An 18,285-nucleotide genomic window follows, 5' to 3' on the forward strand; every position below is an offset into this window, starting at 1 on the left:
GGAAAAGCATATATTTACTACTAGGTGCCAGAGCCAATAAGAACCGGAGCTCTCCAGGTTTTCACCTGATAGTATGAAATAATGTTCATGCTATTTACAAAGGGGAGGTTGATAGACTTCTGGAAGTCCAGACACCTGCAGCCTGTGTCTATAGAGGGCGTCTCAGGTCCTTCCTGTAGAAGTGGTCAGTGTTCATAGACCAGTCCAACTTGTCATCCAGCACCACCCCAGGGTTTAGGTGCAGTACAATTGCTCCAGTTTTTACCCCTGATATTATGAGTGTTTTTTTGCATTGACAAAATATTGTGCCACAATTCTCTCTCCATCGTTGCCATAGTTACATTTTTTTCCAGTTCAAGAAGAGAATTTAAGCCAACTGAAGGTGTGCTAAGTTCTTATGGTCAGTCCTCTTGCTTGGAGGCGGTGCTATGAACAATGACAGGATCCTCGCCTGCAGTTTTCCTGGTGCCACGGTCACTGCCTACTGGAGTTTTCCCATAGGTCGAGTCAAACCACATACAAGAGAGAGCGAAGCAGAACTTTTGAAAAAAAGTTTCTCTAAACTTTAACTTTAGAGACACTTAATAAACTGGAAGTACAATCATTCATCAGCGGTCCGCTCTCAAACATTGATTAGGATTTATTCAGTCGCCTGCTCGCACTGAATACATGGCCTTAAAGGAAAGGACCCTCACCCAAATGGACGTGGACTGAGGCGGCTAAGAGATCGTTTTCTCCACTCTCTGACGCACTACAACCCTTTTTACCTCCCTCTCAGCCTAAGGCTCCACTGCAGAGTGAACACAAACCATGGAGTGACAACAACGCCCTGTTTCATCCGCTCCTCAGCTGCAGGGTGAACAGCAGCTGCAGGGTGAACAACAGCTGCTGCAGGGTGAACAGCAGCTGCAGGGTGAACAACAGCTGCTGCAGGGTGAACAGCAGCTGCAGGGTGAACAACAGCTGCAGGGTGAACAGCAGCTGCAGGGTGAACAACAGCTGCAGGGTGAACAGCAGCTGCAGGGTGAACAACAGCTGCAGGGTGAACAGCAGCTGCAGGGTGAACAACAGCTGCAGGGTGAACAACAACAGCTGCAGGGTGAACAACAACAGCTGCAGGGTGACACCAACATGAACACTCCCCATGCATCTTTACAGCAGAGCAAGGACAGCTGCTGAGACAGCAGTAAGTAGTTTACAGGAAGCAGCTTTATAACACTGAACAACTGCTTTAACAATTTTCAGGATTTTCGGCACTGAGACTGCACTCAAGGTGAGCAATGACGTTCTTCTGAACACCAACTCTAGGTCAGCTGACCGCAAACCGCTGTTCGAACCCTGAAAAATACACCTCAGTGGATCAATCATATCTTTATCTATTTTATTTAAAAGTGTTTAGGATTACCTATATCTAGCAAATCATTTAAGAAAACATATAAAGGTGTAGTGACTGTTAATTTAAAGTCTGGGATTGTGTGAGTGTTCGCTTGAGCTTTATTTTGAAAGTTCGGAAGGAAGTCGTCTTCGCATTGTTTTGTAGTTTGAAAGTGATGGCTCACGGTAGCTTGACGGGTTTCATGTCGTTTGCCTTCTCGGCAGGACGCTAAGCGTTAGCTAGCTGTGTATATTAATCCGAGCGGATATCAAACATCTGGACGCAGTCTGAGGTAGCGTAACGTTACTGTTTTTGTCAAATGTCTGTTTTATTCTCTCACCGTCTGTGTAGGTGCACATCAGCTGACACCGTCCGTAATGAATGAATTAAGCTAACTAAGCTAACGCTAGCACTTAGCTCAAACTTCTAACAGCAGTCTCTGCTGTGTGCTATAGTATCAATGCTTTTTATAGTCCTACACTTCACCTTGAAATAGGAGACACGAGTGTAGGTAAGGTTACACGTAGTTGACCTGTAATTGTCAGTTAACAGACAACATTGCTCATAAATTGTCATTATTTAAATCGTAGCGTAAAAGTACAAACCTTTCGTACAGGGCAATGTGATATTACAATACAGCAAGGCGCAAACAGCGTCTAATATACAGATAGCTAAATAATACTGTATTGATCCCTATAGGAAAATACGGGAACCTGAAGTTTTTTGGAGTACTCTCCAAACACAGCTCTTCACTTACTGAACAAATACTTGGAGGTAAACCATAAAATCTCCTAGTTTATCTAGTGTGTTCACCTCAGTCTGGGGACTCCATGTTGTGTTACTCAGAGGAGGGTTGGGCGGTATGAAGGTATACCGGGGCATACAAACAGTATCATTTTTAATATGTCAATTTAAAAAATGCCATGTACTGTACTATATAATGTATATAATATAGTAATGTACTATATTATACTTTTGGAGACGTTTGATAAAGTTTCTGAACATGACGTGACAGCGCGGAGAAGAGGAGAGAGAGAGAGCTGTCACAATCGATGACGACTGTCATCAGTGTTCTTCTTTTTGCTCTTTATTCTTCATCTACAAATTGATGCATTACCACCACCAACTTTGGTTTGTTACCCATTAAACTGTCGCCATCGCGAGAGTTTGATGCATTCAGTATGGTTGTTGGTTTAACAATTCATGTAGTCTGAGATGTCTCACCCGATACTGTTGTTATCATACAAAAATCTGCAGAAGCCAGTCTGTTAGTGTGTACTTCTACTCTTTTCAAAATCTGTACAGACTGACAGTTGTGTTGTGTCCCCAGCTTTAGTTGGAATATGACCTTATTTGTAATATTAAAGCTAGTCATATTGGCTGCTTACTTGTCAAGTTGCATACCTGTTTGCCTTTGCATGCTCCACTATGCACTTAAAGTGCAATATGTGTTGTGCAAGCATTCAGTAGGAGGAAGAACAGCTGAGAAAGATCAAGTACTTTATCTATTTTCTGAATGAAGCATGTGTTTCTCTGTGTAGATGCTAGAGGTTGGTCCATGGGTGTGAGCCGACTAGATGTATTTTACAGAAGGCTGCTCCTCACCAAACTTTTCATCGGGGGATGGGGAAAGCCTGAAGACCTAAAGAGGTATGGAAAACAAACTACAACAGAATTTGACTTGAAAGGACAGATTGAAGGTCCACAGTAGTCTTTTCCAGCACCGGGTCTGATTTATGTTTTTTTCAGAGCCTCTGCATGTTTTTTGCTCCTCCAAGCAGCTTCATCAGTTCTAACTGTTTGGTGGGGAAACATGGTTTATATGAGGTGGAGGACCTCAGTGGGTGGGTCTGAGTGAAACTTACAAACAATATGAAGCTGCTGATGGGCAGCGAAACATCTTCAAGAAGACTCTCCAGTCTAGATGCCTTGCTTCAATAAATCGTCTCTACGTCAATAAAAATGTACTTGTCGGGCTCAGGCCCTGTTGGGCCTAACAGTTAAGGTCCGATTACAGCTGTAGCCAGCACCACCCTCTCTAGCACCTTTATCACATGGGATGTGAGGGCGAAATTCCTGACCACACTCCTTGAATGATAAAACAGATTATGCTGTACATTCTTACATGTTTGTGTTTTGCAGAATCTTTGAGTTTCGTAAAGTCATTGGAGACAGAGAAAAGTGCAAGTCTCTGGTGCCAGAAGACTATCCAGTTTACATTAACAAGGTAATTTTTCATCTTGTTTTTGCACAGGGGCATCTATAGCAGTTTTTTTAAGTCACAGACATCTATATTTGGTTGTACCTTTGTGTCCAGACAGAGGAGCTCACTGACTGTCACATCCACGATGGATTCTTCATCTCTCCTCTAGAGCATTTGGTTCCTGGAATCCTGCCACAAGAGGCTATCAAAGCCAAGTACCTAACAAATACAAACACAGAACATTATTTTTGTGATATATGTTTGTGTTTATGTTTCTTGTCTAACACTAGTGCAGTAAATAGACACGATTGTTTGTGCACAAGAAAACAGATTGATGAAGTAAATGTCGAGCATTTTCTCCATGGTAGACCACTGACGGATACATGTTCAAATTTATTATCAAAAATAGAAAAACCTGCAAAAAAAAGGATGCTTTTCCATTTAAATAAACAATATTAACATAAACCATTAATCACTGTAGGCTTACCAAAATATAAAAAAAACTGAAGTGATCCTTACTGTGTGTGTTTCAGTTTCCAGTTTATAGTTCCAAAGAGGTGGCAGAGGAACAGACCAGTATGCATCCACTTGGCTGGGACAGGAGATCATGTAAGGAGATATCATATTTTGCCTTAAAGGTCGGGTAGGAGATTTCATTCTGATGCACTTTTTGTTAAATTAGTTTAACTTCTCTTTATAATCCGATAGTAACCGATTAGTTCGGCAGTTTCGCTTTAAAACGAAGAATATGAATCATCTGTGGAAGCTATAAAACACTAAAAACATCAGCCAATCCTCCGGGTGGACCCTGTAAAAAATATTGGCTGTTTGACACTCTCTTCCTGCTCTGTGCACCAGAGAGGTACGTGCATGATGGCCGAAGGCACAGACCGCAGCTCGTCTTCAGGTGATGCGTGTCCATGTGATTGGGAGGCGTGGCTTCAGGGTGAGCTCCGAGAGAAAGGAGCGTGTGTTTACTTTTGAAATCTGGCTGCCTCTCTGAGTTTTCAAAATCTCCTACCCTACCTTTAAATCACATTTTTCCCCCAGCCTGTTCACTTACATGTGTCCATTGTATGGACAGCACCACAGCACAGATTAGTTTAGTAACTTTACTGCATTTTTCTATACTTTCTGAGTTTTGTTTTTTTCTGATTTGTGTGTAGTTTTTCTGGCGTCGACGGACCCTCATGGCTCGCCCCATGATCAAAGAGGCAGGGATGGCTTCACTGCTTCTGGAGAACCCGTATTATATCCTTCTTAGTTGCATCACTCTCCATGGTACCTATGTTTTGTACTGTATATGGGCAAGCTTCACTGGATGGTTTTGTCATTTCTAGTTGTCCCAGACATCAGATAAGATAATCCTTTATTAGTCCCTCAGAGGGGAAATTGTCTTCCAAAAATCCCACAAAGTGTGTTTCACAGCCAACTTTCCAGCAAACAGCTGCACCATCTAGTGTTTCACAAGACAAAGATCATCAGCAGTGGCTCTCAGTGCTGCCCCTATTTTGTTGCAGAATGCAACAGATTTGGCAAACCCAGATAAACACCAGGGGACAGAATAGGCCTGCTAGATCCACCCTCGAGAGGTGGATCTAGCAGGATTGGCTCAAATGTGGCTCAGGTGTGAACGCAAATGTGGCTAGTGAATCCGGCTAGCCACATTATTAGCCATATTACGAGGCGCCACCTAGTGGTTTGGAGAACAGCAAACACGCTGGATGAAGCCAGATTGAGTGCGGACACAACTGTGTGCTAGCCAGATTTGAAAATAGGTCTGAACGCATCCAGCTTAAAGGCTGTCTGGGCTCAAGCTGGAATGACTTTCTCCAGTGTGATCTGGGAGTCCCTAGCCTTGTGCCAGCACATTTAGGCAGCAGTGGTTTATTCAATCATCTCACTCACTATACATCTGACCAGTAGGTGAAGCCAGTATCTGTAAGTAGATATCATATTTTGCCTTAAAGTACCCTCTTTAGGGTACCTAAAGATATGGGACAAGGCCGCTGAAAGAAGATAGTGGTGGCTACACCTTCTACTAGCAAGGCAAACCCAAAGACGAGCCAACACCAACCTGTCACACTTAACACACTCTTTAACCAGAAAAATACATTTACGACCACTTCATAACAGCTATATAAAAATTGATGCCACTTGATTGACTGACTTATTACCAAAGTAATCATAGGCACAGACGGATGAGACAGATGATGTTGCAATGACCATTGGCTTGTCTGTTTAATACTTTTCTTTAATGGTTATTGAAAGAGGCGAAAGATGGCATAGCAATCCCCCAAAAGACTCTGAATGTCAAGAGACTGGGTCCCAGAGTGGATAGAGAAAACAGTGGCGCTACAGCCCCTCTCCCTTAACCCACACACACTCACACCAAAGTTATAAATTGAGTAAGTTAAAGTAAGTTATCATTCAACACAAAGTTTTTTTTTTTTTTTTGGGGGGGGGGGGGGGCAGCTGCACAAGTGACTGGAAATATCAATAGAAAGAAAACGCTTAGGCAATGACAAAAATACATTTCAGTGAAGGCTTCGGGTGCAAGTGAATTACAGCACCCATTCCAATACAATTTGTCTTAGTCTGATGCATACTAGGGTTAGGCGGTATCCTCATTTCAGGTAAATCTACCCTTAATGCTTGCGTGGTCCCGTCTTCAGTTGCCGAGAGAGAGAGGTGTGTCTGCGCAGAGCCCAATCAAAACAGCGCATATACTTATTACAAGTTGCAGAGACACCGTGCACGTCAAATTTTAATTCAGCTGCTGTAGTCTACAATTCATGGCAGGTAAAGTGCATTATAAACTGCCTGAAACATGACAAGCGATCTTTTTCTGTTAATATAGTTTTTATTAAGGCTATTAAATAATTTTATATATATATATATATATATATATATATATATATATATCCCCCTGTTTGTTTTTATAATGTTGTCATGTTAAGAGCGCAGGCTTGTGCAATTAGAAGTTACGCATGGTAATAAAAACACTTCCGGTAAACTGAAAACCTGCCGGTCACGTTTTCCGCTGCCAGGTTTTTCTGAGCCTGCATTTAAAATTATAAATGTAGGCTCAGATGGCACCAAACTGTTGGCGTGTGCCTACACCGTCCAGAAACTAAACACCATCTCAGCTCGTCCTGTAAAGCGCAGCAGGGACCAGGTCAGGTGCGACTATAGCTCTCTCTCTCTCTCTCCTCCGCACTGTCACGTCATGTTCATAAACTTTATTAATACCTTAATACCGCCCAACCCTAATGCATACTGTCTCTGACTAGAGTTTGAATCCTTGACTGCTGTCTTACATGGATCTCGTAAACCAAAGGATCAACTGTAAGTCTAATCACTGTTTTGGAGTGTTTTTCAGTTTGGTGGAAATAGTCAAGTGAGCTTGTTCACAGTGACAATAAGAACAAACATTTTTAAACAAGAGCCCTGACACACCGTTAGGCACACTAAGCATTGTAAGATGATTTCAACTCCCCTATAGTATGAACATAGCTTAATCATTGAATTAAGCAGCTATAGTATAATAAATTTAATGAACCACGGTCAGAGAAGATCTGGTTAGAAAATGAGTTAACATAAGTAAAACAAGTTTATTGTTGTGAACAGAACTCTATATTGAATTGTGTTTACATTTGTGCTCATAAGTTTACATACCCTGGCAAATTGTTATTTATTATTTTGCCATTTTTTATCTTGCCATCAATGTTTACCAAATATCCTGTGTCTTTGTAGCTCACACATCGCCAAAACGTCAGTCCACCTCTGTGTTTCACAGTAGGGATGGTGTACCTTTCATCACAGGCCTTGTGGACTCCTCTCCAAATGTAGCATTTATGGTTGTGGCCAAAAAGTTCATGACTTTGTGCCAGAAGGTTTGAGGCTTGTCTCAGTGCTGTCTGGCATATTGTAAGCAGGATACTTTGTGGCAGCTGGGTAGTAATGGCTTTCTTCTGGTGACTCGACTAGGGATGTCCCAATCCGATCACGTGATCGGAAATCGGGCCCGATTACGTGATTTCAGACTCGATCGGAATCGGATGTTACCTCCCGATCAGGACTCGGATATATATTTATTAGGGCTCTCAAAGTTAACGCCTTCTGTGCAGGGTGGCTCTGTTTCCTGAATTCCTCAATTCTCTTTTCCCGCAGATGCTTTGACTATTCTTTTGCTTTTCCCATGACTTAGAATCTAGAACAATCAGTGCAGCACTTGCAAGGGTCTGCCAGGAATCCAGAAATTTATTGACCTTTTATACGCACACACTAGTTACAAGAAAACACATCACAGATGAGGGTGGTTACTTTAATAGCCATTCAAACCTGTTTGTGTCAACTTGTGTACATGTTATCAGGCCAAAATCTCCAGGGTATGTAAACCTTTGATCAGGGGCATTTGGGTAGTTTCTGTTGTCATTATGATTCAAAAGAGTAAACACGTTTTCCTTTACAATAAATGGCCTCAGCCAACCACAATTTTTTTGTGTTATAATTCATATTCTCTGAAAATGGCCAAGAAATCATAAATTCTACCAGGGTATGTAAACCTATGAGCACAACTGTATACTCTGCTACAAGTGTGTGGGAGGGTACCAGACACACTTATAGACTGTTAGAGCTGTTTTGAGAAAAGTAGTTACACTGGACAACTGTAAAGAGTCTGTAGCTTACTTTGCAGAGGAGAGTGGCTGTTTTCTGCTTGAATAGTAGATGCAATATAATCCACTGGTAACCATTCAGTAACCAGTCATTGCAAACATGATGCTTCTTCAATCAACTCATACTAATACAAAACTCACATACACTATATAGCGGACAGTATACTATACAACATCCTCACTTAGAAAAAGTCAGATATAGGCATACTAAGCATACATTTGCATACGATATTACAATATAAAATCAGGATAGGTCTGGTTTATTCATTATTTGGGTTACAGTTGTGTTGAACATCCCTAAAATGTGGACTGTTCCTTTAAAGCCAGGTTGAAATAATTGTAAAGTAATGGGGTGATTTTTTTGAGTATTTTAGGTGGTCCTGTCTAAAGAATGTGTCTGACTTGTTTGTGATGGGAGGGGCTTTGATCCTGGAGTCAACAGTACTGCTCCGGTGGCTCGAGAAAGAAGGATACTGGCCATTAGGAATGACAGGAATCTCAATGGGAGGATATGTGAGTCACCCAGACAGCTTGACAAACATGCAACTACCAGTGTTGCACTAAATAACAATCCAACATGATTGCCATCCCACACACAAATGTAAAGGGTCTTATATCATACCTGTTGCTGTCACAAATTCTATGTTTGATGAGTTGCTGTCTCTTTATATCCAGATGGCGTCCCTAGCAGTGACTAACTGGCCGAAGCCCATTCCTTTAATTCCCTGTTTGTCCTGGTCCACTGCCTCCAGTGTGTTCACAACGGTAACACAGTTTCTCTGACATTCATCAATAAGAACACCTACAGTTATTAGTAGAGCAGACCTATGTCATTGTAGTATGGTTTCTATAAGTGGTTCTTGTTCTGGACTAGTTGATGGAAGGATGAAGGTTTGACAACATTGACTGATACATTATACAAACTGATTAACATTTTTGATAGAACTTTGTGATTAAATCAGATCTTTTAGACATAGACTTCTTCATACCTAGTATCCAGAGCTTGAAGCAAGCTAACTGGATTTGTAGAGTTCTTTAAAGTCATTTAACTGCCAAGCAGCTCTAAGCTGCCTCATCAGTTCAGTACTTCATTAAAATGCTGTTTTTTACACCATGCATAGGGCTTTTCAAATATTATAATGATCTCTAACCCATAACTCACTCCGCCACTGTAGTTGAACTCTTATCAACCAATCAGTAAATAGAAAAGACTGCACCAATTTATTACTGATCTCACTTCAGACTTGGTAAAGCCAAGCTGAAAGGTCTCATATGAAATACAATTGAGTTATTAAGTTTGACAAAACATCAGTCTACTGACATTTATTAGGGTGCTTTTATAAGGCAAACTAACTCTACCCTTAACTGAAGCAAATCGTGAAAGGATTGTGTCACATTAGCGTATCAGAGTCAATACCTTATTTTATCTTATACTACTACTTATGTCATTGCTAGAGAAATAGTATTTCAATTCTGTATGTCCTGTGAAATTGACAACAAAAAGCCTTTGAATCTTGCATATTGTGAATCCCCAAACTTTATTTTCTCACAATATTTGTGACATGTTCAAAGGGGCTTTAGAATAATGTCAAATAATAAACTATTGAAAATGCTAGACAGTATTTTTACTTATGAAACACTATGGCTTGACTTGGACAGAAGCAATCATTTGCAGCAGGAGTTCATTGATGAATTGGTTTGGTCTGTCATTCCTTCTTACTCTCTGAATGATAACAGCGACAAAAGCGATTTTAGAGCTTGGTGTGAATGCACCATTAAAGGTGTCTTCACAGAGGCGTTGCTGAGGACCCTGTATTTTTCTACATGTTTTAACGTTTAAAGATATTAGGTAACGTAGATGATGAAACCTTCTTTTGTCTTAAGAATCATTTTTTAAAAAGCCTTTCACAAAGCCTGTCTGTGATACATGTTTTATACCCCACCATGTTACTGACCCATAGCTCACAACTAACAACCTCATTATGAGATATGCAACCTGTATTAGAAATGACCCTGTCACGGTGTGTTTGTGTGTGTAGGGTGTGCTGAGTAAAGCAGTGAATTGGAGAGAGCTGGAGAAGCAGTATGCCATTAATTCAGTGTATGAAGAGGAGATCATAAAGCTGTTAGAGTACTGTGGGGTATGTTATCTTTCAACTCTGTCACATAGTATCTTTAGACTTTTCCAGTTTTTCCATTTTGCTACAACTGGTTGTAAAAATACAGTTTATTTATGAGAATATTACAAAGCTATTGAGTAGCAGTAGTAGTATCTGTTCAGAGATTTTAATGAGAAATATTAAAAGTTGGTTACTTATTAAGCAGTTTGTACCTGTACATTATAATGTGTTCATTTTCAAACATTTTTATGTTGCATTTTTTTATGTAAGTTTCTTAGAATGATTGCACATACACAAACACATATCAGTATTCATAAGTACTGCGTCTCTCTGTTGGTTTCTGTCTGTCAGGCTGATTCCTTTAGGATAGATCATGGACTTATTAAGAATATGGATTCTTCAGAACATCTACTTGGCCTTTCCAGAGATAATATTTTGTCAGTGGGGCACTACTCCAAAGCAGGAGGGGAGACTGTGGTTGGTGGGGGCCGTGAAGGCGATGGGGACCAACTGGTATCATCAGTGGACAGCTGCAGACTGAGCTTGGACAATCTGCCAAGGTTGGTATTATGATCAAGGGTTGGTCAGATCTTTGTTTTTTCTTTAGATAATCAGGTCTGGGTTCTGTAACATGTCATAATTCACTGGGCTCAAATTGTGAAAGAATCACTAAGGATAATTAGACATTACTTTCACACGTAGATTGGCCACCACATAGTCCAGACCTACCACTTCAGAAGTTTTGGAATGTACTAAAGAAGACTTCAATGGTTAGATTCCCTTAAGCAGGACAAGAGCTTGTGTGACATTGCAGAAGGTTATGAAATGATACCAAAGCAAATGTGTGTGCTTTAATCAAAGCTAAAGGCAGGTCAACAAAATATTAGAGAGAAGTGTTTTTTTCTTATCTATGGTCATGTTAGATCACTTATTGCAGACCCTAAATACATCTATAAAACTATATTCAGTCTTTGACAGCGCCACCTACTGGCTGCATAAAATGTCATGTTAGCATACTGTTGTTAACTACTCGTACATTCTTCATCTAATTTACTTGAAATGTAGTGTGTCTACTCTTGAGACAATAAGGAACACACATGTTCAAGATTGTGTACTAGAGTATTACGGTTTGAAGGGGGCGTGGCTAAAAATTCATGGCCGAAACAAACTTTGTTCTTGCTCTTGCCACCTCAAGAAGACTAACAAATTTCTCTGTTCTCATGAAGTATGTAACAAGTTTAAGTGAGGCGTTTCTGTGACAAACAAACCCCACCTGGCCAGTAATGTTGTTTCATATTAATAATTTTAAACAGAGGGTAGAATTCTAGTTTTACAAATTACCCAGTTGCTGAAATTATACTTCTGTGTAGTATTACAATATTATAGTGCATCTGTCTCTGTCTTTCAGAAACCTCAATGCATATAGCACACTACATGGCAAGAAGATAGACTCCAAATCCTACCGGCCATCATTACACAGAGAGTCTATAAGCTTCATGAAAGGAGTGATGGATGAGTGTACACATATGGCTAACTTCTCTGGTAGGTTTAATGTACAATAATTTGTTTTCTGACAAAGAAAAGGGAGAAAGGACAGAAATAGTCATACCTAAAATACCAAAGTAAACTGTCAGATGGGTCTAAACAAACATTACTCTCCAAAGATCACACAGTTACAACTTATAAGTTGCTGTTGTTTTTTGATGTTCCACCAATCAAAGTTCCCTAACACTTGCCTAACCTGTACACTATAATGCCGGATATGGGCTTGCATGTTGTGCAGAGGCAGGTTACTGGGCAGTAGTTGGATGGAGCAGTTTCCCTCTGGGGTTCCTTAAGGATCAGAACTGTACAGCCTTTGAGTAACCATTCTTGATAGGTTCCATCCTTTAGCTGGTTCTTTTGGACAGCCAGGCAGCATGGATTATGTCCAGTCCTGGTGCTGTCCAGTTCTTCATGTTTGAGAACCTTTCTTGTATGTCTGCCACTGTGATTATGACTGAATCTTGTTCATGGAGATCACTGTGTTCCACTCCGAGTAGTGCTGCATTGATATTTCCCTCTTAGGTCCACTATCTGCTCCTGTCATCTATAGACCTTTCTAGTACTCTTCAGTCCCCAGCCTTGGTGGGTCTGCTCTTTCACTGAAACTACACTTTGGATGGTGCGGATTGGCAGTTTCCAGGGCATAGACAACTTGTACTTCTTGTCGAGAGAACCTAGCAGGACTCTCTTCTTCCAATTTCCTTTTTAATGGGGGGATATGTCTCTGTTTATGGTCTGCGTCCCTCCTATTGCTAAGCATCTCAAGGATCATTACTGTTTTAAAAATTTTTTTTAAATAAAAAGATCTAAAATACACCTGATAGTACTACTTCGACACGTCTTCAGTGATGAACCAAGGTCATTGGGTGTTTCGGGTCTCTCAATCATCAGAAAATCTTGCCCAGGCGACACAGAGACAAGCTCGGGATGATCAGTGCCGGACTTGTGTCCAAGTGGCCCACTACACCACGAATCCCCTCTCCTGATCCACAACCACCATGAGGCTTTCTCAGCTGAGATGTTCTCGGTGCCTCTTTGCAGTTGTTGTCCTTTGATTCCAAAAAGCTTATTTATTCCAGAAACCTACGGTAAGCTGCTTTCTTAGTTTAGCCTTTCACAGCCAGTCCTGTGAAGACATAAGAAGCCCTCCTGAGGAAGTGAGTTGTGGTGTAGTGGTGATGCTAAAAAACAAGTCCATGCATTCATCACTTCTAGGCTGGACTGCTGTAATTCATGTTGTTCCTCTCTCTCTCACTTTCATCCTCTCTGTCCCCTCTACCTTCTCCTTTCACCCGGCCGAGTGTCAGCAGGAAGGTTCTCCTTATGAGCCAGGTCCTGTGTGAGTTTTTCCACTGCTTGCTCGTGGTCATGCTCTAAAGCGCATAGAGACAATTCTGATTGTAAATGTGCTATATAAATTCAATTAAATTGAACTGAATTGAACTGAAAGTACATTTCTTCACTGGTAGAAGGACAGCTGTGAATCCACATAGCGACTAAGGAGATGTTAGGTGGACCAGTTTAACAAAATACTTTTTGTCTTTTTCATGTTTTAACAGATTTGACCAAGTTTGAACAACAATGCCACTTGTGTACAGTAGCTGATTATGTTTTTATCAGATTAATTTAAGTTTTCTACGGCAAGAGTCAAAAAGCTTGTCCTTTATATTTCCATTAGATGTGAAAATATTAGGGGTGGAAAGGTTCACTAAATAGATTTTTCTACTTTTAACACTCTGGAAATACCAGATGAGCACAAAATACATATCCTAATTATCCAACATTCACCATATTTAAGAATCAGTTCAGTGTTTCCCCATCATATCAGGTCAAGTCAATTTCATTTCTTTTTAATTTCTATATAGCACCAGATAACAGAAGCCATTTAAGAAAACCTTTCCTATAGAACAGGTCTGCACCTTGTTCCTTTATTAAACAAACTGAACAGCTCATGTTATTTATCTTATTTGCACGGCAGCATGTCATTTCTGTCTGCGTGGTTGTGCGTTTACCATTTCACTGCTGGTGTCTGCGCACAGAGGTACTGATGTCTGTGGTTTTATTTTTATTTTTGCTATTGAAATATGCTATTTACATCCCGCTCTAGTTGCTTTTGAATAAAAAAAGGTTTGGAAAGCCCCCAAATGTAGTGAGAGAGACGCCAAGTTGGCAAAACTTGTCTCTATGCTGTGGTAAAAATGCCTCCCTGCATTACTTGATGTGCATGTCCAGAACCAAACAAAACACGCGCCCCGAACCAAAACACGTGTACCGAACGGTTCAGATTTTTTCCCTGAACTGTCCCGCCCCTAGAAAATATAGTGTGCAGTTTTTTAGTATAGTCAGGAAGGCAATTGAAACTTCTTAGAGAGGTTAAATATTACCTCGTGCTAGATAACTTCAAATTCAAGAAAAACGTTCCAGGTGTCTGTATGTAGCTAGGTATGTGGTTTATGCACAGTATGAAACAGGTTCTCCAATAATCAGGTTCTCCTTCTGTTCTAGTTCCTGTAGACACCAGTCTCATCATTGTGGTACAGGCCAAAGAGGACGCATACGTTCCGCGAACTGGGGTCCTCAGTCTGCAGGAAATCTGGCCAAGTTGCGAAGTCCGATACCTTAATGGAGGACACATCAGTGCATACTTGTTTAAACAGAATGTCTTCAGGTAAGCCACAGAAGAAGGAATATCCCAAGTCTGTAGTGAAGTAATACTCTGCGCTAAGAGAGTTTTAGTGAGACTAGTTGAGACTGTTCAGAGCTCTTGATTCAACCACCTTTCTTTATTACAAAAGAGACTCCCTTTCTTTGTCATGCTATCATTTGCTTTGTTCTCAATTAAGAAAAATTGAAAAATGTGTTTTATTTCCAGAAAAGCCATATATGATGCATTTAACAGATTCTGCCTGAAGTATCCCAACTTGCACTAGCCTTGGCTGGCTGAAGCCCTGAAGGAGCCCTAGATCAGTGGCTGGAGATGACGAAGCAATTGTTGCAAACTTTGGGTATTACAGGCAATGCACAGAGAAGAGTCTGCTGTCACTTTGTGCATCTTCATATATCCCAGTGCGTGTCTACTGCACCTAAACATGTATGGGACATGCAACAGCAGCAGTATCTGAAATAGTCCTGCCAGTCTGTGGCTATGAGAGGAACACTCAGGCCTCTTGTGTCTCTAACAAACTGGTGGTGTGTTTTTATTTGTTCTACATCGCCAGGTTAGCTGCACAATATAAACATATCCTTAATCAAGAGTAAAGTTGCACGAATGCCTCGAATGCTGTGTGTGTAAAATTGTGTACCTTGTATACAGCCTAACATTAGAATGTGGTTGCAGTGTAAATGCATACGGAAGATGTTCATGAGTATACCTGCCAAAACAACTATTCAAAGGAGTTTACGTATTAAACCATCATAGTAATCATACATGCCATATTGAGATTTTAAGTAGCATTCCTCTGACAGTAATAAATGTTCTCAGTTAACTCTAATGTTGACCTCAACCCCACAAGATTTTAGGAGCCTTGGACTCCCAATAGTCTCCAGCGCCTTTCACATTTCACAGATCAAATTTTATTCCTGCCAAGAAGAACACTGCTGCATTTCATAATTTACTGAAGTTGCAATATGTTTGATCTGCCAATGAGCTTTTGAACCGTAACTGATTTACTGAATAGCCTCTCATTTCTAAACCATTGCAGAAGACATATCCTGTAATGGAAAAGATGACTTGTTCAAGGCTTATGTACATTAAAGAAATAAAGTCAAATACATAAGATTCTCAATTAAAACTACTAAACCTGGTGTTAGAACTATCCAAAGCCTTATTAAAATCTAGTAGGTTTCCTCTCAAACTGTGAGTGTTGATAAACTGGAATGCCTTGATCTTTTAACAAACACATGCACTATATTAAGAGAGTTACACTAAACAGAAAATATCTACGCAGAAATGGTTTATTTCATTTATGAAACATTGCTTTTTTGGCATTAGTTGGATGTAAGTGATCATCACAGTAAAGGGGATCACTGATTAATTGTTGCGGTCCTTTTTACCGATTGGTTAAGATTGATCTTTATCAGTTGAGAGAGTTATGGGGTGAAGATTATTAGAATTAGAATGATAAAATGGTGTATGGCATAAATAATGCCAATTGTTTTTATTTTGACATAATTTTAAGTTCTAATATAATTAAAACTAGTGAACTAGTGAAGACAATTTACTGCACTATCTTGGGTCAGGATCACATTTTGGGTCAGGATCACATTTAGTAGACAAACAAAACCTTCATTGCAACACAGGTGGACATCACAACAACTGACTCCTTAGCTAGTCCTGTCTCCCTCTTCTTCTCTCTCTCCTTCATCCTCTCTGTCCTGTCTCCCTCTTCTTCTCCTCCTCTACCCAGCCGACCATCAGCAAGAAGGTTCTCCTTATGAGTCGGGTCCTGTTCTTCCTGTTAAAAGGGAGTTTTTCTTGCCGCTGTTGCTCTTAAAGGGGTTCAGGCTCTGGCTCTGTGAAGCACTGAGACAATTCTCATTGTAAAATGCACTATATAAATTAAAATTGAATTAGCTCTTGATGGGGTTTTTATATACTTGTATCCCCTCCCACTGGGTGGTTAATTACAAAACCTTTTCAGCTGACATTTCCTTTAAATATCTCAAATCCAAAACAACAACAACAAAAAACAGACTTTTTTGCAAAATTTGCCCAACGAAGTGTGATTTATATTTTGAATTTTCATGATGCCAGTGTCATGGTCGTCACCTGTGTGTGACGTAGCTTCCATCCACCAGGTATATAGCTGCTCATAATTGGCTGCAGCCTCCATTTGAAAGTAAGGCCCAGTGTCATGCCACTAAGTACTATTATCTCTCAAACACACTCAGTATTCTCTTCAACCAACCTGTGATAACTGGTGGATTTTACTGTGGGTAGGTTTGTGTGTATGACGAAACATGAATAATCAGCAGATGTCCTTTGGATGTGCGGCACAAGCGACTGACTGTCCACATGAGCTTTAGCAAACTGCAGGCAATCACTTTCATATTGCAGTTCTGCCAGGCACACCATGTTTCAGTCTTTTCCTGATGGTGGATTTTATAAATAATAACAATAGTGCAAAAGAAAGAGAAGAGAAAAGAAAGGTCCTCAGAAATGTCATTTTTATGCCATTATATGCTTCCACAAACACGTTGTAAAGATCACTGTTGTTGAAGTAAAACTGGGCACTTGACTTCTTACCCTTCAAATACCTCCTTAAATAAATATGAAATAAATGAATAAAAGTGAAATGTTATTTCATTTGTTTGATTGGTTCTCTTTTGTTCTGTTGATGATTTGGCTCACGTCAAGAGTTCACAAACTTTTAACACTTATGTATAGCATCACATCAGATGTAAAATGTGTGATTACATGAGGCTGATAGGAATGATCTTAGTTAAGCATTGCATGCCCCCAGGAACCGGCCAAAATAAACCAGGAAAACACAAATACACCAAACAACCAGGAAAAGCAAAGAACGTAATAAAAACTGCACCTACAGAGCAGGGAATCATAACACCTGCCCTCTAGAGTTCAGAGAGCTCAATGTAATGTCTTCTAAAGTTGACAAAGGGGGACGTTTCACACTATTACCTTGTCTGGAAAGAATAAAGCTTTTTAGACAAACCCCGAGGTGCCCAGGTTTTAACCCCTAGATCATCTCTACCAGGTCAAAATTACTCATTACCAAATATTTGTGAGAACTGGGAGAAATAGTCTGTCCTACACATGCAAGAAGTGGGGACAGATTGAAAAAGGTACAGAAATTTGGAAATATTTATCCATCCCACCAAAGACAGGAAATGTCATCCATCTGTTTCTGAGTTAAGTAATCTTATCTAATAGACTTATACTGTAAAAAATGTTGGACAAAATTTGGCCTAACTTCCGGGTTATGGAGAAGCCAATAGTTCCAAACTAGGGATGGAACTTCAGTGTTTTTAACTCTTTCCACCCCAAGCAATTTTTAAGGCCTCAGCTTGAAAATGGCATGCTCAAAATGAATAGAGTGTATCTCAGCAACCACAATGTGTATTTATTTGAATGCTTTGAATATACCTGTGAGGAACACCTGTGAGATTTGCTCAGATGTGTTTAGTGTATTATTTTTTTTTATTATATGTATTATTTTATATTATTATTATTGTATTAGTTTGTATGCTCTTTGTAAATTAAGATGGCACACAGCAAAAATGAACAATATTTTTTGTCCGTTGAAAATTCACTTTTCCAATGAATATCTTCTTGAAATGATACAGTTGTAGCACCAAAGCTATATCAAGCTGTAGCTAAGCTTGTGGACATTATTGCTGCCAAGT

The 18,285-nt window shown here is 40.1% G+C and overlaps 1 protein-coding gene across 2 annotated transcripts; it reads left to right on the forward strand.

Moving 5' to 3' along the window:
- Positions 1 to 1,539: 1,539 nt before the first annotated feature.
- abhd18 (abhydrolase domain containing 18) lies at positions 1,540 to 17,222 on the forward strand. Of its 2 annotated transcripts, XM_028416444.1 has the most exons (15): positions 1,613 to 1,667; positions 2,075 to 2,149; positions 2,917 to 3,025; positions 3,518 to 3,602; positions 3,693 to 3,793; positions 4,112 to 4,187; positions 4,745 to 4,829; positions 6,899 to 6,926; positions 8,632 to 8,770; positions 8,933 to 9,022; positions 10,297 to 10,398; positions 10,729 to 10,937; positions 11,786 to 11,919; positions 14,428 to 14,590; positions 14,795 to 17,222. In XM_028416444.1, exons 3-15 carry the CDS (start codon positions 2,934 to 2,936, stop codon positions 14,850 to 14,852), a joined length of 1,362 nt encoding a protein of 453 aa, XP_028272245.1. In that variant the 5' UTR covers positions 1,613 to 1,667; positions 2,075 to 2,149; positions 2,917 to 2,933; the 3' UTR covers positions 14,853 to 17,222. The 2 variants fall into 2 exon arrangements, with proteins under 2 accessions (XP_028272244.1, XP_028272245.1); XM_028416443.1 differs by lacking the exon at positions 2,075 to 2,149 and having other exon boundaries at positions 1,540 to 1,667.
- Positions 17,223 to 18,285: the final 1,063 nt, after the last annotated feature.

Source organism: Parambassis ranga, chromosome 10 (genome assembly GCF_900634625.1).
Source record: "Parambassis ranga chromosome 10, fParRan2.1, whole genome shotgun sequence".
Lineage (NCBI taxonomy): Eukaryota > Metazoa > Chordata > Actinopteri > Ambassidae > Parambassis > Parambassis ranga.

What these genes read in the sequence shown, in the direction of transcription:
- abhd18 (XM_028416443.1), top strand. Translation starts at nt 2,934, where the DNA reads ATGGGTGTGAGCCGACTAGATGTATTTTACAGAAGGCTGCTCCTCACC. An exon ending in AAGCCTGAAGACCTAAAGAG is followed by an intron (nt 3,026 to 3,517) that starts GTATGGAAAACA and finishes TGTGTTTTGCAG; the next exon opens with AATCTTTGAGTTTCGTAAAG. An exon ending in GCTTCTGGAGAACCCGTATT is followed by an intron (nt 4,830 to 6,898) that starts ATATCCTTCTTA and finishes CTGCTGTCTTAC; the next exon opens with ATGGATCTCGTAAACCAAAG.